The sequence below is a fragment of the Callorhinus ursinus genome, unplaced genomic scaffold (genome assembly GCF_003265705.2).
Source record: "Callorhinus ursinus isolate GAN/ISIS: 27379988/994484 unplaced genomic scaffold, GSC_fseal_2.0 scaffold8, whole genome shotgun sequence".
Classification (NCBI taxonomy): Eukaryota; Metazoa; Chordata; class Mammalia; order Carnivora; family Otariidae; genus Callorhinus; species Callorhinus ursinus.
The window spans coordinates 65,398,799-65,421,646 of record NW_027397070.1 but is presented as its reverse complement, the minus strand read 5'-3'; the positions used below and the strand labels follow the sequence as shown (position 1 = coordinate 65,421,646).

Here is a 22,848-nt window from a genome sequence, read left to right as displayed (position 1 = left end):
GTAACTACATTCACGTTTTCCTCCCAAATGATCACTTACATGAAAAATAGTGATCATGAAGATATCAATTAATACTAGGCTGCCACTAACAGTATAAATTAACCAGAAGCAAATCTTTTCTAAATGTAAGCAAAGTAAATTCTTTTGCAAATCTTCACTTATGGCCATACCATAAACTTAAAAGTAGAACCAATTTATCACTGAAAAAACAAGAGAAATAAAGTCAGTCAAAAGAAACCAGCCAACTGTGGGATTGTGCTGTTTTTTTTTTTTATTGTGTTTTCAATGGAGAAATACATCATCTGTTTACAAAATAGCTCTTGAAAAATACAAGGAGTACAGATACTATAAAACAAAGCAAACTCCAGTCATGAGACACTACATACATCATGCGAAAGCAACAGTCTGATCTCCAGGTTATGAAAACTAGAATTAAAAAGTCACTACACAGAAAAGGTCCAAGTTTCCAGCTTGGCAAAACTTGGGTGCAGTTACATGAAACGTTTAATAAACTGAATTTTTTTTTCCCCAATGTGTAAACAAAATGACAAGACTAAATCTGTGCCTGGCAATTTCAATCTAACTCTGAAGCTATACAAAACACACAGACACCTTGTACACTTCACCTGTTAGCATGACCATCTTTTTTTCTTAGGTGGTGGGAGGAAGGGCAAGGTGAGTGTGCGGAGCGAAGATGTGGGAAGCGGAAACACTGTCTACTAGACATCATAAGGTACGGTGAAAAGAAAGCCTCAATTAATGCATAGCCTAAGGGGAAAGACTACACTCCAACTTTGGAAAATTAATTTAGAAGGACAGGGGAAGAGTTTAAGTAACTGCAGTTTAACATGAAAAATGCACATGTGATAAGAATGGAGCACAATGGAAGATTCATAAACATGCTCATCAGAAAATCTGTTAGGTCTGCTTTGTCCAGATTAGGAAAGAATAAACTAAGTTTATCAACATCTGGCACCCCTCATACTTCGTGAAGATGGATGCTCTGCTGCTTAATTATGAGGACTTCTTTTCTTTGCAGAAAGGAGTTCCTAACCTATTGATCGGATAAAACAAAATGAAAAGGAGTAGAGAGCTGACTAGATGCCAAGTGCTTGCTAGAAATGATTTTTAAAATGTTTCTACATGTAAAATTTACTGACAAATTTTGGTCAACCATTTTAAAAATAAAAATTAGTTTAAAATTCTTGGAGAAAATGCCTTTTTGCCCACATTTAAAATTGAAAATCAACTTTACTACAGAGAGGAGTTCTGTGGAGTGTACAAAATTCCGCATGTCCAGAGATCAAACGGCCGTCCCGGATAGGGCATCATGCATTTTTCTTTTAGTCACCCTAAAGTTTCAGCCACAGGACCAAAATTTAGTGTTCTGTGCCACATGGCCACAGGATCATTGGTTTCACATCATGGCTTAAGAAAATACTGGCATTTTGTTTCTTATGAAATTAAGTTCTACCTTATGCATACAAGCAAAAAGGGAAAAAGAAAAGGGGGAAGGAGCAAAAAGCTTTGTTTCGAAGACAACAGATTGAAGGCAAAAGAATATGGAGCTTTAATAAGCTCAAAGAAAAATATTTGCTGGCTGATTGCTGATTTGTATGCACTCTAAACAATTCTATAAATAAAACCAATATATCATTTCTTAATCATGACCCCATCAAAACCAACTATTTCCTAATTATTCTTTCAATGTCAAATATATACCCCTAGAGTTGACATTTCATTTTTAAGGGTTGCAGCTACTGCACAGGGCCTGAACTAGATGTCCTCTCATCCTTTCTCTGAAGTAGAACAGTACGCCACCGCACAATGGTATCCAATTTGAAGACTAATGGTAAAGGAAATTTTTCAGGAAAAAATGAAAATCCATCAAGCTGAAAATCTAAAATTAGTTCTACTTTCTAATAAAAAAATACATAAAAGTGCATCATCGAACAAGGAATTCTTATGCCAGTTTGTATTGCAAATTTTCCAAACAATGCATCAAACATAAACCCGATCCAGATGTCAATTATGGATACAAATATAGCTTGAGGTGTTTTTTTTTTTTTTAAAGGCAGTAATTTTTTGAAATAGTTAATGCAACTGTTGCTAACACAATAATAATAGTACTCCTGGCTTCACATACTAACCTGGACTTCCGATCAAGTGCTGATTAGCCCAGTAAGGGAGGTCACAAAAAAAACCTAAATCCATTTTCAGTCATGTCTAGTCTTGTACCCTCCATTCTCCTTTTTTAGCATTTGAAGACAACAGGTTGAGTTGGCAGATATTGTTTATGGACCCCTGAGGTTGTTTTTACCGATTCAATCTCAGTTTTATTGAATTCTTGATAACAGGAATAGGATTTGCAGGGAGAGCAGGGATATCAGAAAGGTCTGTACTGGATGTTTTCTGAGAACGAAAGCAAAGAACACAACATTGTTCAAAGCACTGTAACTTAAAAATGAGATTTACTTTCCACTGCTTTACTTTCTAAGAAATGGATGGGACCTTACGACAGAAGTATTAAAAATTTAAAGAGAAACAAGAATGAAGTACAAATAAACATGACTATTACTATAAAACTATTTGTTCTACACTTGTAATTTTCAAATAATAAAATATGAATGTTTTAGCAATACACAGGAAACTCCTAATTTTAAAATACAACTTTCACAGACACACTCCTCTAAGAATGACCTGTCATATAATTGTTAAAGTCATGTTAAACTGTATTTACTTGTAGTAACAGGAACAGCTGTGATGGTAACTGGTGCTGGAGTGCCCCCGTGTGGGAGAACACACACACAGGAGCGGCAGTTACCAGGACATTATTTTCTGACCCCTAAACATTATAAAATTAAATCTATACAACTCAGCAATAATTTAGTTATTCTAAATTTTAGGAAAACTTCATGTTAAAAAAGATTAAATCACAAGCCTTCTTTAACATTCAAAAACAGAGAGAAATTTTTAAATGTTTTATTATGGGAAATTCCAAGCATCCACACAAGTAGAGCGCATTCTATGATGAATCCCATGTAGCCATTACCGAGCTTCGCCAGCGGCCCAACCAGAACCATCCACCGTCCCCCCACCTTCACTCCCAAGCTTACTCTGAAGCAAATCCCAGAGATGCTACCATTTTGTCTGTAAGTATCTCAAGTTATATCAAAACAATAAGGATTCTTTATTACACACAGCCACAATATTATCATCATTTCCCCAGAAAGAAATACACCCCTTGTTTCACCAAATATAGGGATTTTTTTTTTTTTTTTTTGTAATCAACATCATCACTCTTTTTATTAACTGGGTGATTTTTCTCTCAGTGGCTCTACAAATCTTTACATTAGAAATGAAGTTCTACCTCCCCCATTAAAATACAAAAAGGCAAATACCCACGAGTACTCATCACCATAGGGATGAACTTAATAAAAGATAAAACTATGAAAACAGTTCCCCAGAGTAATGTGGCAGGCCAAAAGACATGCAGTCACATCACAGGAGCTTAAGACCAATAGACTACTGTGTCCATGTATCAATGCCAAGCACATTTCCTCATGTTGTTTTAGTTACTTCCTCCACCCCAAATTTTTATTAGATAAAAGTTATGGAAATAAATGACATTCCAGAAAGTCAACATGATATTTCTCTCTTTAGAGGCTATGTGGGTTAATAGTTAGCAAAAACACATCTTAAAATTATCACATTAAAATAACTCTGAGCCACAAAGCAGCAAAGTATCACTGCCTCAGTTCAGCAGCCTCACTGTGAGCATCAATGATCTCAGTGGTCTTGCAGAGGGTCACCAGTTCAACATCTACTTAAAGAAAATATTTACTTTGTGTCAGAATATGACCTAGACTTTGAAGTATACTCAATTTTTGAAAGGGTTCAAAAGGAAAATCAATGTTTCACGAACAAAATGAAGGTTCACAAATCAGTATTAAAAAAGAAAGAAAAGATTCTAGGTGCCTACTGTATGTAACAAGGGACTATCACAGAATTTCTAGGACAAATGAAAAATAATTTGAAAGAATTATGGGTTACACTAAATTAATAACTGAAAATCAGAAGTAAAATGTGAGACAGAAACACATTTTAAAAAGAAAAAAATCATTTTAACCTCACAAAAAGATCCACAAAGAATGTTTTTTAGTTGTCATGATTTAAAATTCACTCTTTGATCTGTAGAGAAAACCTTTATATGAATACTGCATTTTGTGACTAGTGAGGATTTAAATAATTTGCAATATCAAATAATATATAAGGGGATGAGTTAGCATCTTGACAGTGCAAAACAATGGTTCTATCAAATCTGATGCTCTACCTTTAAACTACGATACACACATTGATAGGCTAGCGAGTAACTACTGTTACAGAGAGAATTTTAATTGTCTTCTGTATATGCTCATTTTAATTCATTATACCACACTAATCTTAACAACATTTACAAACTGTCCTTGCTTTTTGCACTTAGTACCTGAGAGGCCAACAGAGAAGCCGCTGTGTGAATAGTTTCTGATTGAGTTGTACTTGTCTCTGTATCAAGTTGTTCCTGTGAGACAAAGAGGACGGGGGAGGAAAGAGACTTAAAAAAAAGAATAAAAGAACATGACTGGGTTTGGTGGCTAATAAAGAAGACAACTTGGAAGACAGGAGGATCAAGAGAAAGATGGGACCACATCACAAAATCACGTAGTGAGCCTGGCCGCAGGCCACCTCGCCCTTGTCACATACACATACGTTTCTATTTACCTACTGCATTTCTATGGGCATGGTCAGAGTATCTCCTGACTTTCCAGCTACCTCCAACTTGGACATTTGGAGCAAATAATAATTAAAGACACACACAGGCACATTATGAAATGCTGCCCAGACAATAATTAACACACTACATACCTAAGCCCTAGCTATGTGAAAAAAACAAAACCCCGTTAATATCATTAAATAAAATTACCTTTTCTAAAGGATAAAAGCTGCTCCCACACCTTCGATTAAAAGTAGAAAAAAAAAAAAGTCCCTAAAACATTTTTTTGTTTGTTTCTCCTCCCCTCCTCAATAATCAATGCAGGGATCTGTTATAAATATTATCAGAAAATACAGGGAGAACCAGGTCATGCCACTGCTCTCAATGTTTTTAAAGCTGTGCACAAAACAGAATACTACATATATACACAAACAAATGAAAATAAATATGTAAAAATCTGAATTTCTATAAAACAACATATACAGTAATAAAACAATGAAATGTCAATTTTTCTCTTATGAAAAAGAACGGGGTAAACAGGACGCAGGTAACAGAAATGGAAGTTCAGGCTTTCTGAAGCACAAATTGGGAGTTACGTATCAAGTTTTAAAAGTAAGCATACTATTTGCCTCGGTAACTCCTCTTTCATTAATTTATTCTAATAAATATAAATGGATGGCAGGTATTTACCTACAGTCAATGCTACAGTAAGAACTTTCTTTTTTTAATAGAAACAACTGGGAACTGGTTGAATAAAATAGGGTTACAGCCTTAAGATAGCTTATTAATATTCTGTAAATTATATAATCACAGGAACAATTTTTCCTGGTTTACAGAGTGAATAAAGATTTGAAAGCAAAGGCACTGGTATGTATGCCCAAATAAAATCTATAAAGACACCAAAAGAATACTTGCTCAAATGTCGATTATGGGAATAATTTTGGAGGAGGATTTCCAAATTTTCTACCTTAAATAAGAGGAAGAAGGTAAAAGCCTTCAGTACATTTCAATTTCTGAAAAAATGATGTTTAGAGTCTAATACGGTTTGGCGAAACCACTCTCTCTCATCTCATCTACTTCATCTCAAGCCCCATGCACTCCAGAAGGCTCTTGCCAGAACCTTCTGCCAAAAACTGATTCTCAAAACATACCAATACGCCCACCCAAGAGTAAGATGACCTTCTTATCTTGGACTGCCCCAAATCCTACATATCCTTCAAGGACTACGTCAAATATGACATGGTCTTTCTACAAAGCCTCTTACTGTTTCTTCAGTCAGAAATAACATCCCACTGCTTCTGCCCCTCACCACCCCAGCAGCCTCAATTACTTTGATCTTCTTTGATAATATAATTAGTTGCTTCTACCTCTTATCTTCTCTACTTAATTGTAAGTTCTTTTAAAGGCACAGAACATGCCTCACTCATCACTTTATTCCATTCAGTGTCCACCCAAATTACCTTGCATTTAGTAGGACCTCAAACATTTGAGAAATTCACTTTCAGCATTATAAATTAACATTCAAAAGGGACGAACACTTCTCTAAAAACTATACTGAAAACAACCTAAAACCTATAGAACAAAAGACAGTACAAAATTCTAGAGACATTTCTATCACATCTTCCATACTCTTAATTGTGTATGTATTCCAAGGCTAAATTAGTATACCTTTGTTTCTGTTTTATCATGTCCACTCAAAGCAAGACAGTTAGCATCTTCGCTTGTTTCATCCTGTTTTTGAAAAAAAAAGCTTTATTCTCTAAAATGAAAAATTTAGATTATTTGCCAATCAATGCTTTAATTGACAAAAATTTTTTAAATTATAAAATAATTTAACCTGTAAGATCAACTATGGCCTTAAAGTAGATCACTCATTCATTTGAAAAAAAAAATTTTAATGTAACATATTTAATTTGGCTTCAGTTATCTTCCAAAGAATATGAAGAAAGCGGTTACTGTTGATCAACACCACCTAAATCACATTCCTAAAACCACTAAGTTCATAAAATATTTTTTGTAAGGAAGAGAAAAAAAAGAGTTCATTGATCAAACAATTTAGAAACTTGGAATCCTATCGATAGACCCCCATTCTGGGAAATTCACATACATATTAGCACTTTTTATAAAAGGGTCTGAGAAGTTCTATAAAGAACACCTCTTTAACTTTCCCAAACTTAATTAACCACAGACTCCCCCCGCTTAGTAAAACTTAGTAACATCCTGAAGAACTGGAGGTTTGAGAAATGCTCTCTTCCAGTCTTAGTTTTTTAATTTATTATATTCAAAACAACTCATTTTCGGTAAAGAAAGCAAAGAGAAGCCAAAGATGGCTGTACTTTCCCATTCCTGCAGTGACTTGCAATTAACACCCTCTAAGAAAAACTATTTTAACCCTAATTTCTCTGCTGTATTTACTAAGGAAAATTATAATTTTAAATGTAGCTTTATAACAAGACATAGAAACCATGTTTCTATGAGTAGAAGAAATTTAACAGTAATATAAACCAATTCTAATAAGGATCTTATTTGTATCCTGCAAATGTTATAAACTTCAAAAACAGTAATGGTAACAGGGCAAATATCAAACCTGACTGGATATATAACACTAAGATATTATTGCTAATACTGGTAAATATACTGATATATACACACATATATATACATACACACACACATATATGGTGATAATAAACTACAGTTGTGTTTTCAGAAGTCTTTATCTTTAGATACACACAGAAATATTTATGGCTGAAATGACACGCCTGGGATTTGCTTCATAACAAGGGAAAAGGAAGTAGATGTGTAGATGAAGCAGGCTGGCCGTGAGCTGTTAACTGCGGAAGCTAAGTGATGCAAACAGGACCGTTCATTATAATTTTGTACATGTTTGAAATTTTCCATAAGAAAAAGTTTAAAAATAGATATATAGCATCGTTTAAGCATACAATCCAGGGCAAACATTTGTCTATTTTTATTTTACACCTTTCTCATATGATGCAAATTAAGCAGCAGTACACCTCCCTGACCACCCCTGAACCCTTCCTGTCTATACACGTTAGTGCATGATTAATTAAGACCAGTGTTTCTTTCTGGTTTGTTAAAATTTCTAATAACAAGTACTCATTAACAGAGAATAAAAGATCCGGTTTAGGAGAGCTCCAAAATGATGATCTTCTCCTTTAGCACCATGAGATTTAGGCCTGGGCTCTATTCCTGACTCTGACTTTAATTAGCTTTATAAGTGGAAAAACCACTGAAACTCAAGGTCCTCCTTCTGGAAAATGAGGAGATCAGCCTATACGATACCTAAGATCCTCAGGTCTCTTCTATATCATAAAACTGTTTTTTGTTAGTCAACTCCATGAAGCCGCCATAAACAAAACCCAGACTGTGAGAAAACATTAAAAAACAAAACAAAAATTGCAAGGAAAAAAGGAAGGGAAATCTGTTTTAAAGAATACTTAAGAGAAATCAATCAATAGCTACACAGGGATCTTATGCAGTTACAGAATGGAACAAAGACTTAAAAAAAAAAAATCAATGATGATACAATCAGGGTCGCTTGAGCACTAACTAGATATTTGATTTTTCTAAGCGGGATAAGTTTATTGTTTATGTTTTCTTTTTTGTAATCCTTATCTTTTAGATACATGATTTTAAAAATACTGACGAAATGATATGATGTCTGGATTGTTAATCTCCATAGTCCAGACAGAGGAAGATGGAAAAGGCCAAAAGAATGAAGGATGTAGGGACTGGCAGAGCCCACTGCACCCGAAGCTACACGGTGGGTATGCAAGCATAGGAAATGACTCTCTTTACTTGTGTATAGACTTAAAATTGTCCATACTAAGTAAAAAAAATCCTATATTCCTATTGCCTCTCTATCTAGACAGGAACCAGGAGTGTTTTCTACCAAAGTAAGTGCAAATGAACCTACCAGCATTATGCCGGTACACCGTGAGTCAGAGCTCTCCGGAGACATTAAGGGATTAAACCATTAACAGAAGTAAACAGAATGAATAGGCATCTCCAGTTATGCTTACATATACTTACTGAGATAAAAAGAAATGTGAATTCTGCAATGCTCTGCCAACTCCAAACAAGTATCAATAGACACAATGTGGAGTTCCACCAAAATCAGCACATTTTTAGGTTGCTGCACAACAGAGTCCTGCAGCACTGGGGGGTTTGAATAAAAGATTCCCAGGCCTAACTTCTGGAGTCTCTGATTCAGTGTATCTGGAGGAGGCCGTAAAATCTCTATTGGGGGTGGGGGGAATCACTCTGAAAAATTCTGATGTACAAGCAAGGCTGAAAATCACTGCCTTAAGAAATAACTACGCAGACAGGTTTTCAGAACATGTGTTATAAAGCGTGATATGATATAATCATTCTTCATTCAGCATCATTAAAGCGACAAAATTCATCAAATTATTCATATTTAGTTAATAGTGACCATATCCAAAAAAATCTAAACCCAAAGGCTTCAGAATAAGCTGGGGAACAGAACACTTACAAATTAAAGATAATAATATTTCACTATTACAGATCAAAACACTCCCATGAGAAAAATCCAGATTTTTTCTTCCTTTTCTAAAGAAACTTTGGTAAAATGAGTAAACTCCTAAGTAACAAATTTTTAACCAAAAATCACAATGAAATTGGAGTTTTTGGACTGTAATCTCTGGGGCAACAATGACTGTTCTACTAACAGGAAAACAACCTGAGAGTGATTCCAGGGAGCAAATTGTGTAACAAGGCTACTTACTTCTGTTTTGTATTTTAAAACCACCACCAAAATCAATATACACTTTTAATGGTTTCCCTAAAACTATCTGAGACTTTGGCAAGGTAAACTGGCCACTATAAAAAGTGAAAGTATTGCTAGAAATTTTCCTGAAGGGTTGGAGGAAGTAATCATTCAAGGTCTCAAAATTAATCTGACTTTGCAACTATGGCCAGTTATTCAGTAAGAATTCCCTGAAAACCTCATATTCAGTAACCCTGTAATAACAAGTACAGTGTAAGAAACTCCAAAACTCCATTTGGATCACAGAACTGTGTCCAAAGAGGCTATCAAAGAATCAGTACACATAAAAGATACAGCTGTGAGAGAATAAGAAACTGGAATGACATACTAAACTGTGTTATAGACTAGACAAGCTAAGTTTAAATGAGGCACAGCTTTATGGAAGAGGTAGTCGCTTTGAGAAGAGTAGAAGGGTGAAGAGACTATGGCCCTAAAGTACTACCTAAACTTTTTCTAAAAGCTTTCTTCCTTGCTGCTTCTCAATTCTGGCTCACAAAGATTTTCTTCTACTGGACTTTAAAATAGGCAGGCTGGTATTCCCAAGGCTAACTAATATATAGATACCTCTTCTGTTTTGGTTTTCTTAGGACTCTCTTCTTTATGAGGTGAGGATGTCCTCTTGACTCCTACTATAGGATTAGGTATTTTTGTTGCTGCATTTCCTGAAGGTCTAGGTGGTGGGTTTACCAGACGTGTTGAAGAAACAACTCTGGAGACCGTAGGCTTTGGTGGTGGTGAAATGGCTGGTTGTGTGGCAGTTTGAGGAATGCTTTCACTCGATGTACCTAAGTAGGTAAGTACATGAACACATAAAAATTACAATAAATCCTGTCAACAGAAAGTTACAAGTAAAGCTTTCAGTCTCTGAATTTTATTTTATTTCATTGATAATTATACAATAGCATTAAAAAACTGAATTCGAACCACTTAATCAATAAAGCCATCTTTCAAAATGAAGGCTAACACCAAATACGGTGTAAGGATTCTCAAGTCTGTCAACCCAATCTCCTTACCCCCTGAGCTTTCACTGGAATTTACTTGTGGCACAGAAACTTCAGTAGCCTGTATGTTGGTCACAGATGCTGCTGTTACAGCTGGAGCAGGACTGTTTCTGCTAAAAAAAAAAAAAGAAAGAAAGAAAGAAAAAGAAAAAAAGAAAAAAGTGAAAAAGCAAACAGAAAAGTATAAAATAAAATTCCGTAACAAAATTTAATACGGAAGTTATTTTCTAAAGGAAACGATTCTTTGGTTTTACTTCTATGTATATGTTAGTAACTGACTTTATATGCTAAAATATAACCAACAACCCAAAGCACACACTCTATAAAGCAGTGCTGTCCGACAGAACCCTCTGGAACAATGTCGCATAGCTGTGCTATCCAGTATGGTAAGTCACTATACAGATGCACCTACTCGGCTCGTGAGAAACTGAATATTTAATTTTATTTAATATTAATAAATTTAAATCGCCGCATGTGGCTAGTGACTAGCATATTAAACAGGACAGTTTTAAATACAATCTGTATCTGATTTGGGGGAACAGACTTAATGGATTTGGGGTATAAGCAAATTCCGTCAAAGGCTATAAATAAGAAAATGGTCTGAGAAATAGAAATAAGCTTCTGCATACAAAATCTAAGGGTTTGTGACACCCTAAAAAACCACCCAGTGGCCCAGATAAACAACAAAGGCTTTCAAAGCCATCCCTCCTCTTCTATGTTCTGGATCCCACTCCCTCCTGTCATTTCAGGAAACTCAAATCATCCATCCTTTAGTCTCCTGTTTCTTCAACTCTTCTGTCTCAGATAAATCCTATCGCAGTTAAATATCTCATTTTAATTACCCCTTGAAAGAAAACTAAAAGCAAAAAGTCCTCTGTGGTTATTCTCGCTCCCTCAGCTATAGCTCACACTCTGCAACTGTGGAACAATGACGCCATGACAAGGCGACACGAAAGGACTTAAGACTTTTGGTGCCTACAAGACATTTGCACGTAACCAGGGCAATCAGCTTATTAAAGCTTTGGAGTTCACAGGGTGCCTAGGTGGCTCAGTCGATTAAGTGTCCGACACTTGGTTTCAGCTCAGGTCATGATCTCCGGGTCCTGGGATTGAGCCCCATGTTGGGCTCTGTGCTCAGTACGGGGTCTGCTTGATTCTCTCTCTCCCTCTCCCTCTCGTGCTCTCCCAAATAAATCTTTAAAAAAAAAAATTTAAAAAGAAAGAAAAAGCTTTGGAGTTCACTGGTACATAGAAGTAAATGAAGTCAACAAGGGCAGGTGATCCCACTCCCCCCAAGGGAGAATACCAAGCAGGGACAAGTACCGAGGAGAGCGCCCTCAAGGGCACACGCATCTAACGACTTCAACAGAAAGGGAGAGCTGGCCAGAGAACAACCACAGATGCAAGAAGAAAACCAGAAATAGCTGGCAAAATGGCTAGTGCATAATAAATACTCAAAATTTGCTAAGCAAATATACAGTTGTAAACTTAAAATCCGGAAGTCTTATTTACAGAAGTTATTTAGTATTACATAAGAAACTAACACTGTTTAAACTTCTGAAGTTACTTAATACATAGTTACTATTTTACATACATGTGCATAAACTCAAAGTACAAAAGGCTTCTATACAAATCCCTTTGAAGATACCCTAGTATTTCCATTAAAAAAAAAAAAGATTCTGCAAGGATACACTAGAAAAATTTATAGAAGGTTAAACATAAATATGGCTTTTTGTGTTCTAGTTTTTGCCACCATAGCCATGTATTTCTTAACAAAAATGTTTATCTGTGTTCAATGTTTTTAAAGACATTTAATTCTTAAAAAAAAAAAAAAAGTTCCCTATAACTAAGACCAGCCCACAAAGACCTTCACCTTCCTTAGCAGACCCCTAACATGTCCACAGATTTGTTCCCCTGCTACACAGATGTAAGCAGCTCCGGAACAGAAAGGTGATTTTATCCCTCTTGTCCATTCTCCCTAGCATACCATACAGTTCACTGGAGGCAGCAGAAGCCTCAATATACAGAGCTTTCTTAAGATGGGGTTACATCCTATTAAACCCATCATAAATTGAAAATATCTTAAGTCGAAAATGCATTTAATACACATAGTCACCAAACATCACAGCTTAGCCTAGCCTCCTTCAAACATGCTCAGGACACTTACATTAGCCTACAATTGGGCAAAAGCACCTAACACAAAGCCTATTTCAAAATAAAGTGTTGACTATCTCATGTAATTTATTGAATACTGTACTGAAAGTGAAAAACGGAATGGCTGCATGGGTGCAGAATGGGTGTCGGTGTAGCGGCTGTTGACCTATGAGCGCAGGGCTGACGGGGAGCTTGCAGCTCGCTGCAAGGCACTACAAGTGACTACCGTATGGTATACTGTTAGCCCCAGAAAAGCTCAAAATTCAAACGTCAAAGTATGGTTTTACTGTGTACTGCTTTTGCACCACTGTAAAGTAAAAAAATCTTAAGTCAAACCATGTTAGTCAGGGACCATCTGTATGTGAAATGAGGGATTACGGTGCTAACATTCATTCGTATCTGAATTAAGGTACACCTGTCCCAAAAACGGAATCCAAGTATGACACAATAGGACAAAAATAAAAATTATTTTCCCCCCAAAATAAGTTTAATTGCTATTTTTAAAAAATTAAAAGGGGAATAAATATTCTAAATAGATGACTCTAACAAGAGAATTCATCAAATACGTTTAGTGAACAGCCACTCCACTTCATTCCCTCGCTTTCCTTACCCCTGAGAGCTGCCAGAACTGTTCAATGGACTGGTCTTCATAGCACTAGTAGGTGAAGGCACAGACATGCTGTTATCACTGTCCATAGACAAGTCGAGGCTGCTGTCATTCAGAGGCGTCAATCTGACACCTTCTGTTGAATGCTGCAATTAATAAGATATTTAGTCAAATATATCTTTATTTTACCCACATCTTTGAAACATGAACATATTTTACTTTGATATATGATTTCTACTACAAAGCATAAATCATGAAAACTCAGAAGTGCCATGGTGACTTACAAGGTAAAGACTTCTAAGAGGCCTGACTACACTACAGTTCTTCCATGGGAGAAAAAAGGAGAAAAGAATGCTATATTAAACGTACACATTTTCCACAAGACACACTGCATGCTAAAAAGCATTGTAATGTGAAAACACACGGATCTTAAATCAGATAACTATAAATATATACAGACACATACACATATATATTAGGAATATTAGGAAAAAAGTCTTAATGATAAACCCAATACTAGCAATGAGTATATCTGGCTTTTGGGATTATGACCAATTTTTTTAAATCAATTTTTAATTATTCTACAATGAACATAAAATTGTGTAATGTCAAAACAACTATCAAATAAGTACAGCATAGTACCACTTCTAAAAATCTATAAATAAGTGAGGCTCTCTCAAAACCAAGAATTTCTGGTGCTCTGACTGCCAACTTAGAATTTTAACATGGTACATCTAATAGTATAAATTATCCTGTGAAAAGAGAAGCAGAAATAATTTCCTGAAAGTGAAATCTAATATCCACATGTAAATCCTAATGCTAGTCCTGCTTCTTAAAAATCAAAGCACTCAAAATGTTACTTAATATAGGAAAACCAAAATAAAGCTTAAACTATGAATGTTTCTATGGGATGAAAGTTGATTTCTAAAGAACTTAGTTTCTGTTTCTACAACCAATAGTATTGCAATATCAAATTGATTTCTTCAGTTCTTTTTTCCAGAATACTTTTAAGCCTTGGTGCTCCACTTACCTACAGAAACATTTTAATGGAAATGACTGCACTGTTGACAAAAACCCATAACCCGTGTGTGTGTGCGTGTGCGCACTCTAGTTCCCCAAATGACAAGACATTCTTTATCTAGCACTACAGACATTACTTTTGTACATAAATCAATATTGATCAAATGGGGAAGATGAGATTTGGCAGGATGGAGAGGAAGAGAAAGTAATGCCACTTGTTTATGAAGTCAGTTGTGAAATGAATTTTCTAATGAGCTTCTTTCCTATGCAAAAATGCTACCAATTTCACTCTCCGCCAGACAAGGATTTGTACAGTAAGTAAGTTATACTAATTCTACACAGTTACCTGCCTGACCAGGTGATCAAACACCTGTGAGACAACAGGCCACTGCTGAGGATGATCTATGAAACTGAAGGTTTTAACTAGCTGGTTTGAACACAAAAGAGTTGCTCTGCTTTGCCTTTGTCTATATCAAGTTTGGCACAAGAGACTTCAATGCCAAGCCATCATAAATGTTTTATCCACATTTTCAAATAAAAGATAAAGACAGAACATACTACAGAGAGAAATAAACACATACGCTTTGCACTGAGACCTAGGTCCAATTCACATCTCCTACTATACAAACATGGGCAAGTTTATCAGCCACTTGGTTTCTTCTATAAAAGACAATACTTGTGGGTTGTTTTATCATTAAATATAGAAAAACATTCGTACCGGGCTTTGCAAATAGCAGTTAATAAAAGGAAGCTATTAATAAGAGTCTAAGAGAAAAGATTCATGGATCTAGATTTCTAGATACTACTACTACTAAAAACAAGAAAGTGCTATTTTACTAGCAGCAACTTAGAAACAGTCCAAATGATGTCAAATAAAGGACAGATATAATCATACTGTAGCCATGTAAAAAAATACTAAGCAGCCACATAGTATCTGTAATGTAATGTAATCTGGACACATAATAAACACCCAAAGAGCAGGTCACAAAAGGGTATGTACCATCAAAAACCTTTTAAAAATACATATGATATGTGGTTACATATAGGCACCAAACAGTCTATGTAGAAACACACACTGAGGGTGCCTGGGTGGCTCAGTTGGTTGGGCGACTGCCTTCGGCTCAGGTCATGATCCTGGAGTCCCAGGATCGAGTCCTGCATCGGGCTCCCTGCTCGGCAGGGAGTCTGCTTCTCCCTCTGACCTTCCTCCCTCTCATGCTCTCTCTCTACCATTCTCTCTCTCTCAATAAATAAAAAAACTTAAAAAACACACACTGAGAGGTGAAAAGTAGCTATTACAGGGTGATAAGAGTACAGTTAAGCTTTATTTGATAAATACAATGTTTAAAGTTATTTCTGAACACTAATAACTTTTATTTCTAGGAGATTATATTTAGACAGATAATACCTTAATAGAATAAAAATAAAATGTATTTAAACTATACTTCCATTGTTTCAAAAATCAACAATACCATATATGTAGGGGTTTTAAAAGATAATCTGAGGATCAAGGGTTCTGGAAAATCTAATAACCTCAGTTATAAATAAATGTGTTAATAAAATAGAAATAGGTTAAGTGTTAAAGAACATAACAACCTATTTACATTGACTTCCGAAAACACATAAAATGGTTATGTATTTTTACATGTAGTAAATACACATTTAAGTATGGTTGCTTAAACTTATTAATAACACCAAGGGACAATCAGAAGACAAATGTCTGGCTTGACATTTTAATTTAAAAATAAAATTACTCAATGGCAAACTTTATGTATATTTTATTACAAATAAATAAAATGGCTTGAGAAAAGATCAGTACCTTTTTGCCACTTTCTAGATTATTTGGTTAACTCATAAAAGCATTAGGTTGAGAGGAAAACAAGTCACATAAAAGCTTTAATGTACTAAGTTACCTTAAAAACAAAAATGCCTTTTAAAACTGCATTTTAGACCAATATAAAAAAGTACCTCTACCTCAAGTTATGGTGTAACAGAAACAAATGAGCATTCGCAATGTGCCAAGCACTAGCCAAAACCACCTTGTTATAGGTATTAGCTCATTGTTATCCTCACAAAATATCTAATGAGGTAGGTAAATATATTATCCTAATTTTAGAGAAGAAGCAAATCAAGAACATGATGTTCATGATATGGCTGGCCCAAGTCTCACAGCTGAGAAGCAGTGGAACCTGAAATTGAACCAGCTTTATCTACTCCAAAGTTCTTGTCCTTGACTTAAGACACCTGTACCATAATATATGCTATACTTTTCTTTCATAGTCTCTTAAATAATATATTGTTTTACATCTTTTAAACTTGTAAACCTTATATAAAATTATTAAATAGTACATATTCATCAGAACCTTTTAAATGAACATATTAATAGATGTAGCTCTAATCCATTCATTTTCACTGCAGTGTATATTCCATTATAGAAATAAGCCACCTATTCTTGAAGTCACATAAAGTAAAAATGTAATTATCATCTATGCACTAAAATTCTAATATGTCCTTTATAGCAAGTCTAAATAAGAAAAATATGGCTGTAAGTTATTCAACAGGAAGCACTATTACCAGAACGACATTCTACAAAACATTAACTCTGATCACCTCTGTTTGTGATCTTTATATTCAATAACTTAATTTTTCAATAATATCCATCTATAATTCTTAACAAAGCCATTTTTATAAAAAGTCACATAATTAATTTATCCACATATTACCTAGTTTACTTTTTAAAGGAAAGGAAATTAAATACTGATGTGGGTATTAAGTGGATAAGAACATAAGACTCTGAAAGAGACTATAAACTTACATAAAATAAGGATAGGAAGCATCGCCACTAATCTATCTGAGGTCTGCAAGTACATGCAAGAAACGCGACTGGGAGCAAGGTTTCACATAATGGAACTGCTCCCTGGAACAGATTTTTTTAAAATGCTGTGATCTACTTCAAGCATGACTTAAACTGAGTCTAAATGTTGACGTACTGATAGACTGAATACAGTAAAAACACTACGTTAGTAATGCTTTTGTAAGTACTTTCTAAATTTACCTTTTTCTTTTTCTGAAGAACATGATTAGGTAGTAGTTGATGGAGTTGCTTTCTTTTTACATGCATTGCAGCAATTTTCATGTCCACCTCAAACATCTTGCTGTTTATTGCTTGCCTATAAACTACACAATTAGGAAATTGTTACAAGAAATAGAAACATTTTAACAAAGGCAGTTAAACTCACCTAGGAGAAGCTATTCTAAGTAGGGATCCTTTTCTAGCAATCCTGTGCATAAAACTATCAGGCCAATATTCTCTCTAATCTGACATAATCCATTGCCTGAGCAAACTCTAAGTACCTTTTACCACAAGGTCTATATAATGAATAAAAGCACAAAGTATACTAACTCTTCCAGTTAATTACTCTTAAGATAATAACTTTGAAGAGTAACTCTTTAAGAAGCAGAACTGGGAAAAAAAGGGCTTCTTCATACCCTTTTGTGCTACCACTATTATTTAAAATTCTAGCCCAATTATGTAACAAATGCAGCAAAAGTCAAACTTACTGACTAAACCCAAAGATACCTTTTCAAGAACCTATAGGATAAAAATTTAAGACAAGTAGTTAACATCTTCTATTACAGAATAACTCAAATAATAGAGGTCACAGGAACAAAAAGAAAATGCTAAAAATAAATTCATCCAAGTAAGTTCCAGAGAATCCCCAAATGGAAAAATCCATTCACTCAGTCACATGACAAATTATTTATTGAGCACCAATACTGTATCACACGGGGGATACAGCAGAGAATAAGAGACCAAAAGAACTTCAGAGCCTACAGTCTAGTAGGGACAATACAATAAAGAGGAAACAAAGTAAAATATATTTCATATCAGATGATGATAGTGCTATGGAGAAAAACTGAGTAGGGAAGAAGACAAGAAGCTCAGCATAGAAACTGAGAGGACATCAGAGTGGAGAGTGAAAGTGAAGTAAGCAAAAATAACTGATGGAACCGCATTCCAGGAAGATCCAAGGTCAAGGACAAAATGTCCTCAGTTGAGAGCATGTCTGGAATATCTAAGTAAAACAAAAAGGCCACTGGGGAGAAGGAAAAGTCAAGATCCATAATCCCTTAAGAGCAATTCTAAAATCCCAAATGCTCCCGACACATAAGTTCCTCCTATAATTGGCACCAAAACTCATCTGACAAAAACAAACCCTGATCTCACCTATTTGTGGCTATTTGGTCTCTACCTTTGCTTAATGTGAATCCTGAACGGTTCCCTGAAGAAATGTTACCGTCACTGACTACCAAATGTTGCTCCAAGCCCCACTAGGAATTTTACTTACTAACTTTATTACTTTCTGGCCCCAAGACATATGGAATAAAGGATTCTGAACTTATAACAGGAAATGAGGCCACAGACATAATGAGGCGGCCAGATTAGTTAAAAGCTTGCAAACCACAGTAAGGAAGGACTTCAACTTCTTTCCAAATGAGACTGGTAGCCATTACAGGTTTTAAGCAGGCAAGACATGATTTGGCTTAGAATCATTTTGGATGCTGGGTGAGAATAACTATTATCCCATTAATAACTGGGCTAGGACAGGCCAGGGAAACTGTAGTAATGGGAGTAATACAACAGAGCAATGACAAATGGCTTGGACTAGTGTGATAGCAGTAGAAATAGCAATTAGTAGCAGGAATCTCAATGGATAGCAAAAGTAGAGGCAAAAGGATTTTTTAATGCATTAACATCAAGTTATGAGAAAAACAGGAGTCAAGGAGGACTCCAAGATTTCTAGCTCGAACAACTACAGGGATATAGCTACCAATACCTGAGATTGGAAAGATCTGAAGTTGGAAGAGACTGGAAGTAAGAATTTGAGAATTGAAAATCCCACAAAGAATGCAAGCTGGTGCAGCCACTCTGGAAAGCAGCATGGAGGTTCCTCAAAGGGTTGAAAATAGAGCTACCTGAGATCCAGCAATTGCACTACTGGGTATTTACCCCAAAGATACAAATGTAGTGATCCAAAGGGGCACCTGCACCCCACTGTTTATAGCAGCAATGTCCACAATAGCCAAACCATGGAAAGAGCCCAGATGTCCATAAACAGATGAATGGATAAAGAAGATGTGGTATATATATCCAATGGAATACTACTCAGTCACCAAAAAAACAAATAAATAAAATCTTCCTATCTGCAACAACATGGATGAAACTAGAGGGTGTTATGCTAAAGCGAAATAAGTCAATCAGAGAAAGACAATTATCAGATGATCTCACTGATACATGGAATTTAGGAAACAAAACAGAGGATTACAGGGGAAGAGAGAAAAAAAATAAAACAAGACGAAATCAGAGAGGGAGACAAACCAAAAGAGACTCTTAAGCATAGGAAACAAACTGAGGGTTGCTGGAGGGGAGAGGGGTAGGGGGATGGGCTAACTGGGTGATGGACATTAAGGAGGCACATGATGTGATGAGCACTGGGTGTTATAGAAGACTGATTAATCACTAACCTCTACCTCTGAAACCAATAATACATTATGTTAATTGAATTTAAATAAAAATAATTAAAAAAAAAAGAAAAAGACAATCCCACAAAGGGGACACCTGGGTGGCTCAATCGGTTAGGCATCTGCCTTCCGCTCAGGTCATGATCTCAGGGTCCTGGGATGGAGCCCCGAGTGGGGCTCTCTGCTCAGTGGGGAGCCTGCTTCTCCCTTCCCCCTGCACCTCCCCCCCCCCCCCCCCCGCTTGTGTGGGCTTATGCGCATGAGCACTCTCTCTGGCTCTCTCCAATAAAATATTAAAAAAAAGAAAGAAAAAAGAAAATCCCACAAAGTATTCCATTAAAATGTTTCAAGGTCCAGGACAACTAAACATTTCCCTCCCAAAATAAAAGCTCCTTGAAAATCTTGATGGCTCATTAGCACAATCTTTGATAAACTCAACTGAGATGAAATGCACAGAACCAATTTTCTAATTCAAGTATCTCTACATGATTTCTTAGTTTATAGTTTAAGTTGATATCAGAATTTTTACTCTGGAAAAAAACACTTCTGTGGCATTCAGCAAGTGGAGTTACCACCCTCCAAATCACATCCTAAAAAATCTATGAGTGTTTTTGTTGTCACGGTTATTAAGGGTTACTACTTGCTAGGGACACTATCCTTCAATGTTCCTCACCATAAAGAACTGTGCCATATTCCACTTATATTCCTAAAAATGAAAAACCTACTTATCAATTATCAATTATTTGAAAGAAAGCAACTCAAGTTTTCGTAAGAAACAGAATATTTTTAATCTGAATTTTCCAAGAAGGCAACTGCCATGTGTCTCATTTAGAGTTCATCTTGTTTCATTTGAAACTTTAACTGCTACTGAATCACCAACAGCAAGGCTGCTGATGGTCAGAATCCCAACACAGCACCTGATCAGGAGCAGCTCCCAGATGTCACACTGCTAGTGATTCCACACACAGGTGCAACTGCCTGACTATGTAAGCATGCCTTCTAGTCACTGGACCTGTATATTCATCACTGTCTCTATGCATATTCACCATTCCCTTGAATAGTTGTGCATCTATATACAGCCTTCACTTCTGTGAACTACACCCATTTGTTCTTTAGATAAACTGTTATAACTCAGTTTTCTCTCTCAGGGTATAGGTCAATCTGAAATATAGCTCTAATCACCCTATACCTGTAAATCAACATGTGAGTCTATATTTGACACAGAGAATAAAATTTCCTCACATAACCAGAAGTCTAGCTGTGTAAACGTCTAAGCCTCAAGATTATTGAGGCAGTCAGACACAGACTCAGTCTTTTACACAATCAAATACTCAGATGGTTTCTAATTTCATAAATAACTGTGAACAAATTTAAAATGGTCCTACTTAACTTTAATCTACAATACAAAACAACACCAAAACCATTTTGTGGCAGCTCTTTCTGCCCACGGGTTCCGTCCCTGTGCTTTAATAAAATCACAAAGGAAAAAAACCCATTTATCTATTAGACATGACTGAAACTAATCTAATCCAAAACATTAAAATTATTCTGATAATCACTGTTCAATATTCCCAATTAACAGTTACTGCAAATGTCACACGAAGACAAATTCAAATATGCAAGTTACGTGTTTTGATCATCCAAGGAGAGATATACCTGTATCTGTGAAAGACTGAATATCATAGGTGAGATCAACACTGAGATTTTCAGAGTTTTCTGTTTTTTTAAACACTAACCCAATCACCCACATCGTGCGAAATTCTTCCCTGCAAAGTAAGAAAAGTGTTACTAGTTTATCAAGACTTCATGAAAACGTTATCAATGTGGTTGACAACCTGAGGTATGTGGAAAAACTTGGAATACAAATGTATAAGCAAACTAAGTAAAGTTCTAAACCAAAACTCCATCAAAACTCCAAGTTCTCCCCCATGCCTGCCCTTCATATTCCTATTACTAAACAGGGTACTGACAGCCAATGTTAATGATGATCCAAAGGCACAACAAAAATTATGTTCAAACTAACAAGGGAAAAGGAATAACACATTTTAGAAAAATCTGAGAAAAAATTTATTCTAGCCATAAAATTTTAACTAGAACTTTATATTCCTTAAAATTTTAAAACTCAGTTGAAAAGGTGGCATGAGGGGCGCCTGGGTGGTGCTGTCGGCTTGAGCATCCGACTCTTGGTTTCAGCTCAGGTTGTGATCTCATGGGTCCATGGGTCGTGGGATTGAGCCCCATGTTAGGTTCAGCACTCAGCACGGAGTCTGCTTGGGTTTCTCTCTCCTTCTCCCTCCGCTCCTTTTCCCCCAACCCCTGCTCTCTCTCTAAAATAAATAAATCTTTTTTTAAAAAAGAAAAAGAAGAAAAGATGACATGAACAGTAATTTGACTATAGCGTAATAATAGGAACAATGGGTGATTCAGCTACTTTTGAACATTTAATAATCTATGTGCTGAATGGATCAGTCTTAATAATTAAGACTGCAACAACAAAAAATTATAAAAAGCTCAAATAACACTTTTTACAGGATTGCAAAAGGAAATAATCTGTATCAACAAATCAGAGTAACGGCTATACCACTGCAGTACAATCTCAAATGATCGATTCACCTATATTTTTCAATCTTTCTTTAATGCTACTTTATTTTTTTTAAAAAGCTCATTACTAAAACTCCCCTCACCTTCCAAATGCAACAAAGTACAGGCAAAGTAGAATCTCACATAAATAATAATACAGCAACTGAACCAGAAATTGACCTATGAAAGACCCTTAAAAGAATAATGTGAGCCTTTTATTAACAGATCTTCCCAGTGTTTCAGAATCTATCACAAATCAGATTTTTTGCAAGGTAAATTGAAAGCATGTTCTCTCTTTCAAAAAGTTAAGATGAAAGGCAAGACATGTTTGGGATAGCAGCTATTCTGACGACCACTGTATAATATGGCTGAGAAGAAAGAAATTTTAAGAAATGCT

General features: G+C 35.7%; 1 protein-coding gene across 6 annotated transcripts in view; it reads right to left on the bottom strand.

Annotated features, from left to right (window-relative positions):
* Positions 1 to 248: 248 nt before the first annotated feature.
* PAPOLA (poly(A) polymerase alpha) overlaps positions 249 to 22,848 on the bottom strand; it is a 57,893-nt gene continuing 35,293 nt past the window's right edge. The window contains exons 15-22 of one of the 6 annotated variants that reach the window (XM_025869396.2): positions 21,528 to 21,637; positions 17,404 to 17,525; positions 13,332 to 13,474; positions 10,580 to 10,677; positions 10,131 to 10,351; positions 6,422 to 6,484; positions 4,487 to 4,561; positions 249 to 2,412 (exon numbers count right to left, since the gene is read on the bottom strand). In XM_025869396.2, coding sequence (XP_025725181.1) covers positions 2,317 to 2,412; positions 4,487 to 4,561; positions 6,422 to 6,484; positions 10,131 to 10,351; positions 10,580 to 10,677; positions 13,332 to 13,474; positions 17,404 to 17,525; positions 21,528 to 21,637 — 928 coding nt within the window. In that variant the 3' untranslated portion in view covers positions 249 to 2,316. Of the gene's footprint in view, positions 2,413 to 4,486; positions 4,562 to 6,421; positions 6,485 to 10,130; positions 10,352 to 10,579; positions 10,681 to 13,331; positions 13,475 to 17,403; positions 17,526 to 21,527; positions 21,638 to 22,848 lie in introns of all 6 variants that reach the window. The other 5 variants (XM_025869395.2, XM_025869397.2, XM_025869398.2 and 2 more) reach the window with 5 other exon arrangements.